The 17,733-nt window shown below is 36.6% G+C and overlaps 1 protein-coding gene across 4 annotated transcripts in view; it reads left to right on the top strand.

Annotated features, from left to right (window-relative positions):
* ITPR2 (inositol 1,4,5-trisphosphate receptor type 2) overlaps positions 1 to 17,733 on the top strand; it is a 489,660-nt gene that overhangs the window by 363,905 nt on the left and 108,022 nt on the right. For all 4 annotated transcript variants that reach the window (XR_009617392.3, XM_060658096.3, XM_060658095.3 and 1 more), the window contains exons 46-47: positions 8,800 to 8,907; positions 16,260 to 16,452. Coding sequence is in view for 3 of the 4 variants with exons in the window: in XM_060658096.3 (XP_060514079.3) it covers positions 8,800 to 8,907; positions 16,260 to 16,452 (301 nt within the window). In the remaining variant the exon portion in view is untranslated. The remainder of the gene's footprint in view (positions 1 to 8,799; positions 8,908 to 16,259; positions 16,453 to 17,733) is intronic.

The raw sequence follows: 17,733 nt of genomic DNA, 5'->3' as shown, positions 1-17,733 counted from the left end.
GTACTTTCGTCTGCTTCCCATAGCCTTATCTATAATACTATATAGATATTGTATACATAATATCAAACCCATGTCTGTAATACTCGTCCACATTTTCTCCCCTCACTTTACCCCTCACCCCCAACTCTCTAATGTGCTCACCCTCTTCTGGAAATGCCACCATTTCTGCATCTTTCACTATTTAACCTCAGATTTAATTTGAAAATTACTGGGGGGGTTCCTGCAGCCTTGATTTACTGATTGAAGTAGAGAGCAAGTGATCCTCTCTTTTAGAAATGCCAGAAGTTTATATGCTTATAAAGGGTCTAAGTGCACATACCCTGCCACAGTGAATATTTTCTTGCTGAGACCACACAGTTCAGTCTCATGTGAGAAAGCCTTTTCTTCTTAACATGAGTTTGACCCTACTCCGAACACAATCATAATCCTGGTTTCAATGTTCTAGAGGGACAGTTATTTCTTCTTTCGGTTATTTTCTTTATAAGGGACTTTGTAGTACTGAGAGCAGCTCTGGACAGTTGGCACCATTCTCAAATGGTTTCTCTCTATCCCCCAATTCTTTTTCTAATAGAAGGGGAAAAGAATAAGAAGATCTTAGTTTATCATATCAAAATTAAGAGAAAAATTCCTTAATGGCTTGCATTTGTATTAGCTTCTGCTATAGATTGAATGTTTGTGCCACCCACCACCCCCAAATTCGTATGTTGAATCCCAACATCCAGTGCAATGGTGTTTGGAATTTTTACCTATGAGAGGTGATTAGGTCATGGTGGTAGAGCCCTCATGAATGGGATTAATGCCCTTATACCAGAGACCTGAAAGATCCCTTGCCCTTTCCACCAATGAGGTTTTAGTGAAAAGACGCCTGTCTATGAGGAAGTGAGCTCTCCCCAGACACCAAATCTGCTGGTGCTTTTTCCCTTCAACTTCCCAGCCTCTAGAAGTGTGAGAAGTAAATCTGTATGATATATAAGCCATCCAGGCTCTGGTATTTCTGTTTAGCATCCCAAACAGACTGATACAGCATGCTAGGGCTGCTGTACCAAATTACCACAATTTTGAATTTTTTTTAAGTTTGTTTATTTATTTTGAGAGAGACACAGACAGCATGAGTGGAGGAAGGGCAGCTAGAGAGGGAGAGAGAGAGAGAGAGAGAGAGAGAGAGAGAGAGAGAGAGAGAGAATCCCAAGCAGGCTCCGTGCTGCCAGCACTGAGCCCAATGTGGGGCTTGAACCCACGAAGCTGTGAGATCATGACCTGAGCTGAAACCAAGAGTCGGACGCTTAACTGATGGAGCCACCCAGGCGCCCCCAATTACCACAATTTTGATAGTCTAAAATGGCAGACATTTATTCCCTTCCAGTTCTGAGGGCTGCAAGTCCTAAATGAAGGTATTGGCAGAGCCATGCTTTCCCTGAAAGCTCTAAGGTAGGGTCCTCACCTGCGTCTTCTTTGCTTCTGCTGGTAACAGCAACCCTTGGTGCTGTTGGCCTTGTATCAATCCCTGTCTCCTGTTATTACATGGCATTCTCCCTATGTGTCTGTGTCTGTGTCCAAATTTCCCTCTTCTTACAAGGACACTAGTCTTTGCATTAGGACCCACCTTCATCCAGTATGACCTCATCTTAACTGAATACATCTGCAAAGACCCTATATTCAAGTAAGATCACACTCACAGCTATTGGGGGTTAGGACTTGAGTATGTCTTTTTGGTGGACACAGTTCAACTTCAATAGTATTCTCTGCTCAAACTCCTACATGGGCATTTAGTATGATTGCACCTTCCAGACCTGTCTCTCTCTACCCATCTTCTGTGACTTTCTTCATGCATGTCCCCATCTCCCCTAAGAACGGCTTCCTCATGACATCCTCACCTCCCCCTTCCTGCCTATGGACATTTTATCCATTCTTTAAAACCTTTATCAGATGCATTTTTTACATGATTCTTTTCCTAGTGCTACCACCAAATGTGATCTCTTGCATTCCTGCCCGTATTTTCCTTCATATTAATTACATTTCTATAATTATTTTCATTCCTCCAACTAGAAAGTAGATTGCTTAAAGAAAGAGAATAAGTCTTACTTATCTCTATAATCCCACAGTAGTGTTTTTTGCTTTCTACATAAAAGAAACACCAAATCAGAGAAAGATACATGTTTTGAAAACAGGTTTGTGTATTTTAAGCATGTTAGAAAAGGTAAACACCTTAGTTTATATTCTCCTGCTAATTTCTCTCTGCTTCTAACAGGAAGAGTGTTTGCTATAAAAGCATTGTACAATTATTAACGTAAACGTACAAGCCAATTATTCTGACTTCAGGCTCCAGCGCACTTTGTGATCTTTGGAAAGGCAGTTGCTCTGTCAGTTTTACCAATTAATACAAGTGGAACTCACATGAAAAAAATCACATGAGAAGTGCCAAAGAATAATTATTGTTGAATATCATTCAAGTGCAATTGCTTGATTTTTTTTTTTTACTCCATCCCTATTTGGACCAAAACTGAAATGAATCAGAATTCTAATGATGGGAAGATAAATGTGAATGGTTTAATAAGGGATGCTGCTAAAAATAAAAAGCCTAAATCTGTCATCTTTATTCCCTAATCTTGGATTTAAAAAGCTGCACGGTGTTACTTAAAGACTTAGCTGTAGGTTATATATGTTTGTGTATATGGTTGTGTATATGGTACTTATGAGTGTGTATGTATTTTATATATATGCACAAATTTTTATTCCTGTTTAAAGTTGTATATGTATTTAAATTGCAAATATGTCATGACTAGTAATGAAGTGCATGATTTTCCTTCCCCCCCAACACATAATGAAAGATCTCTATGCATTCAAGGGAGTCTTTCCTTGTGGGAGTTATGTCTTTATTCTTTTATAAGACTAACTGCCAATGTTTTGATTTCTTTCTCCCTGATATATATATATGCATATATCTACACATGTATTACATTGCATTTTTTAAAACTTTAATATTATGAAAGGGATAAATTATCTCAGGCTAGTTTTTCTGTTTGTAGTAATGAGCTAATAAGAGTTTTTTATTGGTAAAATTCTTTCATCACCATTTACCAAGCAGGTATGGCGAATGTAGGCATCATGTCCATGCCATGTATAAAACGATTGCTACAATTTCACCTAATAAAGACTGTTGTGGATTGTAACTATTTCTAGGTCCCAGAGATTTTCTAACTATAACATTATTCCTTTTTAGTATTCAGTGATGATGCCCATGTTCAGATTCTCATTATTAGTAACATTGATGGATGGTTGGTTTTCCAGACCATGTTGTATAGTGACATCAGGTAATTTCAAATACTGTTGTGAGGGTCTCTGTGAGCTAAAGTTATATATCATAAGATGACTGTCCTTGTATGTCTTCATTAACTCTTTTCAAGTTTTTAATTAAGATTTAAATTACATTTCTCATTGTGATGGATCTCCACAGATGTGCTATACTTGTCTAGAAACTTACCGTTTTTTTTTTTTTTTTTCACATTTGGTTTCCAAAGCACATGATATTAAATGATGCTGTTGCTTCTTTGAATTCTGGGGTTGTTTTTCTTTATTTGTGTCATATAAAAAAGTATGTGGCAGGGAATGGTAGAGAAAATTGGCTAAAGTAAAGAGCCCATCACTAAGAAAAAACTAATGTTTATGATTGGCAGCATGGTCATTCTGGGTAACATTTTTAATAGGAGTGCATATAAAGGGGACTAAATCTTTTAAAAAAACCCAAAACTGTTGAGCATATGTTAATTGGTCTCTGAGAATTTATACTGTGCTTCTAGTACACTGTAAACTTGGACCAGAGAGCTCTGTATCGATACCAGTTATTTTCACATGTTTTAGAATCATTGAGATATTATTTACTTTTGTATTTTGTTTATATAATAGGGATTCTATCCTTGCTTCACAGGGTTCAAGCCCACATTTATTGAGTATTCAGGTCCTTCTTCTCCAAATAGCTTACAATACAGCAGAAGAGATATAAGTACATGAATTAACTATGAAATAAGAACAGAATATTAAAGTATTTTATTTCTACAAACCCTGGGAATTCTACCATCATCTGATGTCTAACTATATTTCTTTGGCCTTTGTATTTTATCAAGGAGGAAACAGAGAGATAATTCATCGAGATTTAAGAGTTTTTGCCCAATAAATACATAATGAATGTCATTCACTAACTTGTTTCTTTAGCAAATATCTATTGTGTCTATTTGGTGTACCAAGTTCTGTTTTTTCCTCTGAGAATGTAGAGGTTAAGACAAGGTCCTTTTCCTTGGAGAGACATAATATTAACTAAGATACCATATGAGAAATTTTGCTATCTAGGTATGTTACAGGGCACCATCTGAACACAGAACAAGCAAGAGCAAACTAGGCTAATTAGTCAGGAAAGGCTCTCAGTCACAAAATAATGTAAAAGATATCCAGGCAGAAAAAAAATGGTACAGTTATTTCTATTTTGTTTTTTCTTATTATATATTTTTAATTTTCCAATGTATGTGTAGATTACATATATAATTATGAATAAATTTTATTTTAAATGTTTGAACATGTGAGAGAGGCCTCCACATCTTATTTTTTTAAAGTGTCTTTGAGAGTGCCATTATCTTCAATAAAACAAGAAAATGTAGAATCATCTCATTAACACTGCAGGAAAGAGAGAAGTCCTGCTGTTTCTGTTAAGTAGTACATACTAAATGAAAATTATCTGTATAGATTTGTACTATTCATTATATCACATAAAATGGCATTGTTGATTTCTTAAAATCATTATGTTAATTTTAATACTATAAAGTAACTATAAAGAAGTAAAAGTTTTTAATAAATAAATTTATAAGAAATTATTCAAATTAATGTCTTACATTGGAAAGCTATCCTTTGTTTATGATTTAAGAGTTCTGATATTTATATTTAATTTATTAAACAAATATGTATTGAATATCTACTATGTGCCAGACACTGTTCTAAGCCTTGGAAATATAACAGTGAACAAAATGGATGAAAATCTCTGTTCTCCAAGAACATAAGCTTACTCTGTTGTGGCAGGGATAGTTAATGAAGACATTGATAATAAAATATGGTATGTCAGATCATAGTATGCTATGGGGAAAAATAAAGGAGGAAATGTTGTTGGATGTATTAGGAAAGATGGACGAGGTCATTATTCAAAGCATGTTTATTGATAAGCCGGTATTTGAAAGGAGTCCTGAAGAAGGTGAGGAAGCAAACCATGCAGGTGTCTAGAGGAAGAGGATCCAGAAAGGGAACACCTACAAAGCCTTGAGATGGATACACGCTTCTCAGGTTGAAGGAACAGTCAGGAGCCCAGAAGGGCTGGGATCTTGGGGAGGTACCAGGAGAGTAATGAGAAAGGTGTAACAAGGCCAGATTCTATTGGCCTCGTTGGCCATGGTGAAGACTTGGCTCTAACTCTAACTGAGATGGCAGCCATTGGAGGGTTTTGAGTCGAAGAGGCATGATTGTACCAAAAAGATGACTCTGGTTCCTGTGTTAAGGCTAAACTCTGGGAGACCAGGGTGACTCAGGGAGACCAGTTAAAGGCTATTGCAATATTCCAGGTGAGAGAAGATGGTGGCTCAGGGCAGTGTGGTGATGGAGACCAGATGATAGATATATGGTTACACCTAAAACCTGATCAGTACTAGTCACTGCTCCCTGCCCCCCATCAGTGAGTTCCACTTTAAGTATCTCAGGCTGGCTTGCCTTTTCTAACTAGTACTTTTCTTCTAGCACTTCAACTGCAACACATTTTTTTAAAGACATTAGAAGCTACAATTCATTGATCCTACCACCTTTTCATTGTCCCTCTTGGCTTCATTACCTTTGTAATTCAGCTTAGCTTCCATGGACCCATTGAAAGTCCTAGCATGGACTCTTAATTTCCACGTATGTCTTTTTGGTGTGTTGTTGACCTTGTCCTGAAAAACCACAAATCCCATTAATTACAATTCTGTCTACTTATGCCTGGACCCAGACAGCTGAACCTCACTGGAGAAAAACACACAAACATGCTTACTGACCTCGCTTTCACCATCACAGAAAGGGAGCTCTTAGGACTTCCTGACAATCCTACTACATTTTCCAAGTGTGTTCACTTTCCCTAGCTCACCATCTCATATCTTCTCTTCCTCAAATTTCCAACACCTCCTTTCTCATCCTCATTATCAGCTTCCTACTACACTGAGAAAATAAAAGTAACCAGGAAAAAACCCAAAACTTTTCTGTGTTCCCATCATCAAAACTAACACCCTCCTGACTCTGCGCCCATAGCTCTGCTGTCAGTATGGTTGAATTTGTTTCTATCTAAGGCAAAAACCTTCCACTTACATCTTAGATTATTCCATTCTCACCTAGTCAAGATGTTGCTTTAGCAAACGTTCCAGCTCTCTCAAAATTAAACGAACATGATGTTACAATTCTCATCTTTAAAAATACCTCCCTTTTGCCTTATCCATTTGTCTAGCTACCACCCTGTCTCTTGGCTCCCCCTTATAGTGGTGCTTTTCAAGAGTTGCCTATACTCATTGTTTATACTTCTTATCCACGCATTCTTACTTCAACTTGTTACATTAGGCTTTGGTGTCCACCATTCTCTGAAACTGTTGCTGTCGAGGTTATCAGTGACTTTTAACTGTCACTTCCTGGTCATCATTTGATTCAACTGTCATCAACTTTTGACACAAATGATCACTCCCTCCATCCTGAAGTTCTTTCTTCATTTGGCTGCCAGGACCCTGATTTCACTGGTTTTGTTCCGACCTCCCTGGCGCAAATTTCTCAGTCTTCTTTTCAGATTCCCCTCCTCTTCCTAAATTCTATTGGTGTTCTTTGGATCTCTTTTCTCTGTCTGAGCTCACTTTTAGGTCATCTCATTAAGCTCATGATTTTAAGTATGACACATATACTGATGACACCTCAGTACATAGTTCCATTCCCGAACTCTGCACAGAACTCTTGATAAACACGTCCATCCAACAGCCTGCTCATCGTCTCCTTTTGCATGATATATAAAGTTTCATGTGTCCAAAATCAAAGTCTTGATTTTCTCTCCCTAAATATGGTCCTTCTGCATTTTTCCTTAGTTACTGGAATTTCTAAGCCTTCAGTTGCTCAGGTCTATACCGTTGGGGTCAATCCTAACTCCTTCATGCCCTAGATGCAAACTGTAAACAAGTCATGCCAATTTTACCTTCAACAAACTTCTTAAAACATATGCTAATGTGCCTAAATGATTATAATAATTCCATCCTTTGAAACATATTTAGAATTTTAGAAGCACCTATAAGTCACAACAAATTTCATGACTACAGTTTGTAATAAAAATCTGTATAATTCACATTTAGTCAAGAATGAAATGTAAATGGTTTTCTTGAGTGAATTATAAATATCCCTGAAAGCCAATCTAAAATAATAGCTTTGGAAATGATTTGCTTTAGAGCAGCATCAATGGAATGAATATTTAATTTACCACGTTACCACTTACAAGTATAATTTTTATGAGGTTTTTATAGGTCCTGGATTATTGTTTAAAATTTATCTCCATTCTTAATAATCACAATTTGAGTTAACATCTTAAGAATAGTACAAAGACTTATTTATTGCTCTGTAAGTTGATAAGAATACTATGAAACCATACTGCTTGAGTTCAATACTGGCTCTATCATTTTCTAGAGACATTATCATGGGCAACTCCCTTAAATGCTCTGTGCCTCAGTTTCCTTATCTGTAAAATGGGGATAATACGAGTGCCTACTTTAGGATTTCCTAGAAGGATCAAATGAGACCATGCACTTAAGTGTTTAGGATTAGTGGCTGGCACAGGGTAAGAGATAGGAATGGTGCCAGGAATAAGAATTATATGTGGATTCTTTTTACTAGAAGCCCTCAGGAAACTTGAGGCATGAGTAGAATACCTGAAAGGTTAAAGACATTGCAGGGTTTCAGGAATTGTTCAAGACAGCCATAAAAGTGATATGTGAAGGCATCATGTATTAGTTATTTACAACGTGAGAGAACTGGCACGTTCAAATGGGACGTTCAAATAGACGTTCAAATAGACGTTCAAATGGGAGAGAAAGATTACTTCTATCAACAGAAGTTTAAGACAATTTGTGGTGAAATTTTTATTCTGTAAATGCCATTTCCACTCCTAATAAAACTGAGAAAAGTATGAATTCTGACATATGAATATTCAGAAGCATAGGACTTTAGTACAAACTGCTAATGTAGAGAGCTTTGATTAGATTCCATAAGAGAAATTCCTCTGAAATATAAATACCTATTTATTTGTGTATATAGAAGCTGCCATTTATATTGGTACTGTTACCTACTGAAGTATCACACTGCTGATCAAGTTGTTTTAGATATGCATGTATTTTAAATCTATTATAGGGAGTATCAGTTATATATCTCTGCAGGTGTTTCTTCTTCCTGGCTCAATTATACATTTATCTAAGATATAAATTTAATCAACAGATAGTAAGTGAACACCTACTCTGGGAGAGACACGGTCTTCTCATGAGAGGAACATATATATTGCCAAACAAAAAAATGTAAAATTGATATGGTAATAACAGCTGATCCTTATAGTTTCATTATTTATAGCTTTCAAATGGACATGCCTTACTGAAGTGTAATTAATCACCGTTAACCCCAGAACTGTGAAGCTATGTGTACAAGTGGACAAAGTAATTTCAAAGTTTAATCCCAGGAAAGGGGGAAAAAGAGACCTAAATCCTTTTCTCTTCTCTTTCCCTCTAGTTGGCCCGTCACAACAAACTCTTACAACAGATGCTCAAACCAGGATCAGATCCAGATGATGGGGATGAAGCCTTAAAATATTATGCCAATCACACTGCACAGATTGAGGTAACCATCAATTATTTCTTGAAAGGGATCAACTGTGAAAATATATGTTCACTTTCTATTTCAGGACATTTTCATAATTGTTTCCTAGAACAATGAAGCAGAATTTAAAAATATAAACTGGAAAAGTATATATCAAAAGATAAGATGTGAAGAGTCATCTATAAGAAATCGAGGTGCATATCTTTCAAAGCAGTCTTTGATTTTGGCAGATAAAGCAGTCTTTAGCTTTTGGCCAGAACTATATCTAAATTTTCTTTTGTAATTAATGTGACTTTTGTTTTATTTTGGTCATAGAAGCAATCATTGCAGAGCAGTGGTGTTTTCATGAAAAGATTATTATAATAGAAGTATCATTCAAGAAAAGCATGCTCGGTCAAAACTCTAAAAGGCTAATTAAAAGAGATCTCTGTGTAAGACAGTGTTCAAAAGTATGGAAGGCACTATAAAGTTTTCATATTGATAGCATAAACTTGGAATGATTTATAGCAGTTTCCATTTTCAGTACGCAGCAATTGATGCCCTACCCCCTAAATGAAACATTATTTAATAGCTGGTGGCAACTCAGAAGGTGGAGGTCAACATGGACTTATCATTATGTGTTGTGAGACCCATCTGGCTGTCATTTACTAGCTATGGTATCATTTTGACACTAGTTGGCAGAGCTAATCAGGCAGAAGTGAGCAGAGTAGTTGACGCTTGTCACTCGTAATTTACATTCATACATTTATTCACTTTGGCAGGTATTTTTTTAGTTTTCAGCAGAATGCATGATGGGTAACACTGCTATTAACTCTCAGGGTATATTATCACTACACCTTGTTGTTTCCTATTGCCAAACATTTGGAATAATGAGCATTATTACCTCATATCACAGGATGGATCTCTTGCTCACGTTTATAGACATGAATAATACTGCAGCCTTGGTGGGAGATTTGACCCTGGTAGAACCCATGAGCTGGACCAGAAGCAGAAACATTCTTTATTGCATCAGGTGCTTAGAGACAGAGAGGCTGGCCAAGTCAGGAAGCTGGGGAAATTGATACAAATTTATCACCAAACCACTTAGGTTCTGAGGAAGGTCCCAGAAGTCACAGTACAAAGCTACAGGATTAGAAGAGGTAGGAATAGGAGGTGGGCTGGGTGGGTCAGAGGAAGGGTCCAGTTAATACCTGTGTGAGAGATGGCAGCTATCATTTGAGGTTGGATTTTTACTGGTTTCCCAGCAATGAGGAGGTATTTCACTGCAAATACACAACTTTAGTAATTTGTTAGCAGATCACTTACTCTCCATCACATACAGAAGATAATTCTGTGTAATAAGTGCATAAACAAAGGGCGAAGGAAATGTAGAGAAAACAGCAATTAACTGTGCCTGGGGAGTTTCAGGATGGATTTTACAGACAGTTGCCAAAAAAATATATTAAAGATTGAGTAGAAGTTTCTTCATTAAAGATTTGGCACAGAATTTCAGATAGAAGTAAATGAAAGAAAGATGTGAAAGAACATATGAGTGGGGGTGTCTCTTTTCAAAAGAACAACTGTGAAAGATGATGGTATTGAAGATGACTACACTGGAGAAAAACATGTGTGTGTGTGTGTGTGTGTGTGTGTGTGTGTGTGCATGCACGCATGCGTGCGTGCACGTCTCTGTGTGTGTGTAGGATATTTATAATGCTCCTTATAAAATGTGATCACCTAAGGAAAAGGGTATGGAAAAGGACACCCCTGGGCTTCTGGTCTGAATAAATAAGCAGAACTGGTGTTGCGCATTGGGGGCCTAGCTCTGAGACCCCAGAGAAAGGAAGACCATTTGTTGGTTCTTGGATAAATAGAACTTGAGGTGACTTTGAGGCATGCATGAAGTTGGGTACAGAAGTCCAGGGTTCAAAGGAACAGTCTGGACTGATGATCTAACTTATACATGTTGACCAGTCCTCATGCTCATTGGAAGACCAGCTCATATGCCCCACGCAGAGAGGCCTCTCACCCTTCTATCAGGCATTCATTAGTTTCATCCCACTGCACCTCCCACAACAGTTTGATCATGCTGTTAAATATATCATATTGGAATATGTGTATTATGTATCACTTGTCCCTTCCTTGAGACAGGGCCCATTCTTGATCATCTCTATGTTTCCAAAACTGACACTGTGCCTGGAGCACCACCATAATAATGATTATTGTTGAAAATAATAGGTTTTCTAAAGTTATAGACTGAAAGACACTGGGAAATTTGAAGGACCTTGTGGGTCACCCATCCAAAGAGAAATTATTCTGTAATGATCCTGCTTCCACTTCCAATTCTTCCTGTGATAGAGATCTCACTACTTCAGAAGGAAACAGATCCAATTTTGAACAATTTGAATAATTAGAAAGTTATTTTTTTATAAAGAGTGCACATCAGCCCACTTTAATGTTTACCCAGTGTTCAGAACATTTGCTCCTCCATCAGCATGATAGCTTGGCTGTACCATTTGAAGACCCATGATGATCACTAAGCTATAGCCTCCTATAGATTGGGATTCATGATGTTTTTTCACTTTGAATTCCCCAGAGCTCCTTACCTAAGGAGTGAATAGTCATTTGTTGAATAAATATATTGAAAACATTATCCATTTTGGCTTTTTACAGTTAATACATCCCCCTTGTCTGCAGCAATCCCTCTAGTTTGTAGGTGCCCCCTTGTAAAATGTGACAACCAGAATCAAACATAGCATCTCATAAAGGACTGAATAGTTTGGTTTGTAATAAATAAGGCTCTATTTATTTTTCAAAATTAATCTTAATTTTAATTTTTGATTTAAATTTTTAAAAAGTCAAAAGCAATGCACCCATTTTTCCCACATCCCGTCCCCTGACTCTGGCAACCACCAATCTATTGTCTGTATCTATGTATATCTATTGTATGTATCTATTTATATTCAGAGTCCACATATAAGAGAGATCATGTGCTATTTGTCTTTCTCTATCTGACTTTTTTCATTTATATGAATAATATAAATGGACCCTTGAGGTCCATTCATTTGTTGTCATAAATGGTGAGATTTTGTTATTCTTTATGGCAAATATTCCTCTGTGTATATATACCACCATTTTCTTTACCCATTCATCCATTGACAGACACTTAGGTTGTTTCCATAATCCGACTATTGTAAATAGTGTTGCAGTGAACATGGGGGTGCAGATATTTTTCAAATTAGTATTTTTGTTTATCTTGGATAAATATGCAAAAGTGGAATTGCTGGATCACATAGTAGTTCCAATTTTAATTTTTGAGGAACCTCCATATTGTTTTCTACAGTGGCCACACCAATTTACATTTCCACCAAGAGTGCACAAAGGTTCCCTTTTCTCCACATCTTCACCAATACTTAATATTTCTAGTCTTTTTGATAATAGTCATTCTAACATGTGTGAGATCATATCACATTGTGGTTTTGATTTGAAGTTTCTTGATGATGAATGATGTAGGGCATCTTTTCAAGTATTTATTGCCCATTTGTCTATCTTCTTCAGAAAATTATCTATTCAGATCTTCTGCCCATTTTTTAATCAGATTGGGTTTTTCCGCTATTGAGTTGTATGAATTCTTTATATAGTTTGGCTATTAGCCCCTTATTGGATATTTGATTTGCATATATTTTCTCCCATTCAGTAACTTGCTTTTTCACTTTGTTGATGGTTTCCTTTGATGTGCAAAAGCTTTTTAGTTCGATGTAGTCCCACTTGTTTATTTTTGCTTTTGTTGCCTTAGCTTTTGTCATGTGATTTAAATCATCATCTTCAAGACCTATGTCAAGGAACTTACTACCTGTTTTCTTCTAAGACTTTTTGTGGTTTCAAGTCTTCTGTTTAAGTTTTGATCATTTTGAGTTAATTTTTGTGTACTGTGTAAGGTAGTGGTCCAGTTTCATTCTTTTGCATGTAGCTGTCCAATTTTCCAAACCATTTATTGAAGAGACTGTCCTTTCCTCATTTTGTGTTCTTGGTTCCTTCATGGTTAACTAATTGACCACATATGCATGGATTTATTTCTGGGGTCTCTATTGTGATCCATTCATCTGTGTTTCTGTTTTTATGCCAATACCACACTGTTTCATTACTATAGCTTTGTAATACTGTTTGAAATCAGGGAGTGTAATTTCTGTCTGTAACTTGCTTTGGCTATCTGGGGTCTTCAGTGATTCCATACAAATTTTAAGACTGTTCCTTTTTTGTTAGGAGTGTTTGTTCCATTTGAAAAATATCATGGAAATTTTGACAGGGATTGCATTGAATCTGTATATTGCTTAGGGTAGTATGGATATTTTTTAAAAATATTAGTTTTTCCAAACAATGAGCATGAAATATTTTTCCATTTATTTGTGGCTTCTTCAATTTCTTTCATTGGTGTCTTACAGTTTTTAATACATAGATCTTTTAGCTCCTTGATTAAATTTATTTCTAGGTATTGGAGAGAGAGAGAGAGAGAGCGAGCACACAAGTGGGGGAGAGGAGCAGAGGGAGAGAAAGACAGACAGAGAGAGAATATCTTAAACAGGCTTTATGCTCAGTGCAGAACTCCATGTGGGGCTTGATCCCATGACCCTGGGATCATGACCTCAGCCAAAATCTAGAGTTGGATGCTCAAATGACTGAGCCACCTAGGAGCCACTGTTGTGTTCTTTTTGATGAAATTCTGAATGAGGTTGTTTTCTTTATTTCTCTTTCTGATAGTTCATTATGAGTGCATAGCAATACAACAGAGTTTTGTGTATTAATTTTTGTGTCTTGCCATTTTACTGAATTTGTTTAGTATTCCTAACACTTTTTTGTTGGAGTATTTAGGGTTTTCTATACCTAATATCATGTCCTCTAGATATAGTGACCATTTAACTTCTTTTTTTCCAATTTGGATGCCTTTTATTTTGTTTTCTTGTCTAATGGCTCTGGTTAGGACTTCTAATACTATGTTGAATAAAAGTGATATGTGTCTTGAGAACCAGAACAGGGCAGGGTTACCTAGTGAGCAAAAAGTGTGATGGGACAAAACAGAAGAATTAATGTTGATTTCAACACATCATTGTCTTGGTACTGATCTTAGAGGAGGAACTTTCATCTTTGTACTGTTGGTATATTATGATAGCTGTGTGACTTTGTCAGGTATGGCTTTTATGTTGAGATATGTTCCCTCTATACCCACTTTGTTGAAAGTTTTTACCATAAATGGATGTTGAACTTTCTCAAATGCTTTTTCTGCATCTGTTGAACTGATTATATGATTTTAATGTTTTATTTTGTTACTGTACTACATCACATTGACTGATTTGTGGATGTTGAACATCCCTTGCGTCCCTGGAGTATATCCCACTTGATCATGGTATACAGACACTATTTCTTAAATGCATCCTGAGAATTTTTTTTTATGGTTTTATACTTTTGGATCAAGAAAAAAAAAAACAACGTTTTTTTCCCCCTGCAATATAAATAGGTCCAATTTTTCTTTTGTATAATTGACTTCTTTAACCTGTGTTTGGGAATTTTATTTACTGCTACTAAATTTCATTCTGTGTGTGTATTTTTTTTCATTTTTTAATGTTTATTTATTTTTGATAAAGAGACAGAGACAGAGACAGAAATAGTGCATGAATAGGGGAGGGGCAGCAAGAGTGGGAGACACAAAATCTGAAACAGGCTCTACGCTGTGAACTGTCAGCACAGAGTCGACATGGGGCTCAAAGCCACGAACTGTGAGATCATGACCTGAGCCAAAGTCGGATGCTTAACCGACTGAGCCAACCAGGTGCCCCTTTTTTGTTTGTTTATATGATAGTATTCTAGCATTTAGTTTGCATATTTACATATCATTTAGGATAGCTTATATTACAAGTAACAGAACACCAGATTGACCATTGTTTGAACAATAAAAATATTTGATTATCCCACATAAAATGAAATCTGTAGGTACCGGTAGTTCTACAATTGATTCAATAACTCAAGTGATGTCTTCAGACATGCAAGCCTTTCCTATCGTACTTTGTGTCTTCCTTATTATGCTGGTGATATCTCACCTCAAGATTGCAAAAGGGCTGCCAGAGTTTTAAGCATCATGCCCTTCTATTACCTTTTGTTCTAAGTGGGAAGAAAAAGAATACAGGCCAAAACAAGAGTTTTTTGTATTTTGTATTTAGTTTTTTGGCTTTATTATTTTGTTTCTTTCATGTGACTCTCTGTTTTTTCAGGAAGCAAAATCTTTCCTGATTCCCTCTCCCCTGCCACCAGGATATTTCTACTTATGCCTCATTTCCTGGAACTAGGTCACATGCTTGCCCCACTATACCAGCCTGTGGTGAAGGGGAGTAGTAGGGTGGCCTTTCTGGCTTAGACCAATCCTGATTCATTCTTGAGGGATAAGCACAGTATATAAACATGTACCTTGAGATTTAGTCTAAACAAACCCTTGTTGCATGGTGAATTCATATGAAAATATTCAGCTGGTTTTTGTTTTGTTTAGTCTAACATTAAACTGTCACAAGTACCAAATAAGACAAATTGAAAATAAGGAGTACTTACATCTAGTTATATATTTAAATGGATATTATACCTACAAAAATATGTTTTGCCATGAGTAGGAAACATTTTAATGATATAAAGCACCTTTTTCTATAGAACTCAGGGCACATCACGTTGAGTATGTCATTTGGTCTCCAACAGATCTTTTTAGGAAGAACAAGCTAAGAATAAGATGCAGATATACCAAGTGCTGTGTTTAAGGTTATGCAGCCAATCACTTAGTTCTTAATTCTCTGATGTAACTCATGAAAATAAAAAATGGGTGACAGAAGTTTAATGTTATTCCAGAAAGAATAAAGATTTGGGGTTTTGTTATTTATAACAGTATTTATGATACAGTCATCAGTTAATTTTTCTTTTTTTATTATTTTTTAATATTCATTTATTATTTATTATTCATTTATTCTTTTTTTAATGTTCATTTACTTTTGAGAGAGAGAGAGAGACCTAGTGTGAGTGGGACAGGGGCAGAGAGAGAGGGAGACACAGAATCTGAAGCAGGCTTCAGGCTATGAGCTGTCCACCCAGAGCCTGACATGGGCTTGAACTCACAAACTGTGAGATCATGACCTGAGCCAAAGTCGGATGCTTAACCGACTGAGCCACCCAGGTGTCCCTAATTTTTCTTAAAGACACCAATGAAAAGTAGTGCACTAAAGGATTATTCTAGGGATTTCATGCTGGCATGTTTTTTCAAACTTAATTAATAAAATATCATTCATAAACTCATGCTAAAAACACAAAATAGTCTAAGACTGAAGTGCCCAAAAGCTAAAGCAAATGCACATTAATATTTTCAGATTGTTCGGCATGACAGGACAATGGAACAAATAGTTTTTCCTGTCCCCAATATATGTGAATACCTTACGCGAGAATCCAAGAGCCGTGTGTTCAACACAACTGAAAGGGATGAACAAGGAAGTAAAGTGAATGACTTTTTCCAGCAAACTGAAGATCTCTACAATGAAATGAAGTGGCAGAAGAAAATCAGGAGTAAGTACAATAAAGTAAAATGGTTAGTTTTGAGCATAATGGTAGATAAGTTGGTACTTTAGGATACATAACAGGATTCATTTAAAATTTTTTTACAGCTTATTTATTTATTCTGAGCGAGAGTGTGAGTAGAGCAGGGACAGAGAGAGAGGTAGAGAGAGAATCCCAAGTAGGCTTTATGCTGTTAGTGCAGAGTCTGATGCAGGGCTTGATCCATGAGATCATGACCATGAGATCATGACCTGAGCGCAAACCAAGAGTTGGACGCTTAACTGACTGAGCCACCCAGGCATCCCTAAATTGGCTTTTAATTTCTTGCCATTTGATGGTACTCAAATCACTTATAAGCTTAAGAATATAATCTCAGTCCACACCTGAGTGAGAGCTGAGACACCTGTGGCTTAACAGAAACAGAAGACTACATTAGATCATCTTTTAGTGCTGATCCTGTAGTTTTATAAATATTATGAAATGCAAGCTTGCAGCTGTATGTTTCAACTGCTGAACAGCTGCAAGTCTGCTGTCCTTGAATGGGCTCTGACTGGCCTTAACGATCAGTGAATGGGATGGAGAGACATCGGCACCAGCATGCTTGTCCTCTCTTATCTTAAGATCCTATGAGTGAATAGATTGTTTAATGTTTTCTTGAAAGTCATTCTTTCTTTCAAAATATCTTTACCTTGCCAAGTCAGACTAAAAATTCTATGGCACTTGTATAAAAATAAAGCAATGTTATAATTTTACAGTTAAAAATTAATATAATGCAGGAGCGCCTGGGTAGCTCAGTCACTTGAGCATCGTTCTTGATTTCAGCCTACGTCATAATCTCATAGTTGTGAAACTGTAACTCGTGTTGGGCTCCACACTGTGGAGCCTGCTTGAGATTCTCTTTCTCTGCCTCGCCTCTGCCCCTCCCCTCCCCCCAAATTAATATAATACAGTTTCCATTACTTACATCACAGCAGTCAACTCTATATGCAAATATTGAGTTTTAAAATTTTTAAATTCTTTTTTTAAAGTTTATTTATTTGGGGGGTAGGGTCAGAGTGAGATGGGGCAGAAGATCTGAAGTGGGTTCTGTGCTGACAGCAGAGAAACTGATGTGGGACTTGAAGTCACAAACCTTGAGAACCATGAGAACCTGAGCTGAAGTTGGACACTTAACCAACTGAGCCACCGAGGCACACCTAAAATTTCAAAATTTTAAAGTTTATAATACACTTTAGTTTGCTTCCCCAGATAAGGGATATCATGAGTTTTAAACAAAAATTATTAGGGGGG

This window comes from Panthera onca, chromosome B4 (assembly GCF_046562875.1).
Source record: "Panthera onca isolate mPanOnc1 chromosome B4, mPanOnc1 haplotype 2, whole genome shotgun sequence".
NCBI lineage: Eukaryota > Metazoa > Chordata > Mammalia > Carnivora > Felidae > Panthera > Panthera onca.
The sequence above is the reverse complement of the archived record's forward strand: the minus strand, read 5'-3'. Positions and strand labels throughout refer to the sequence as shown.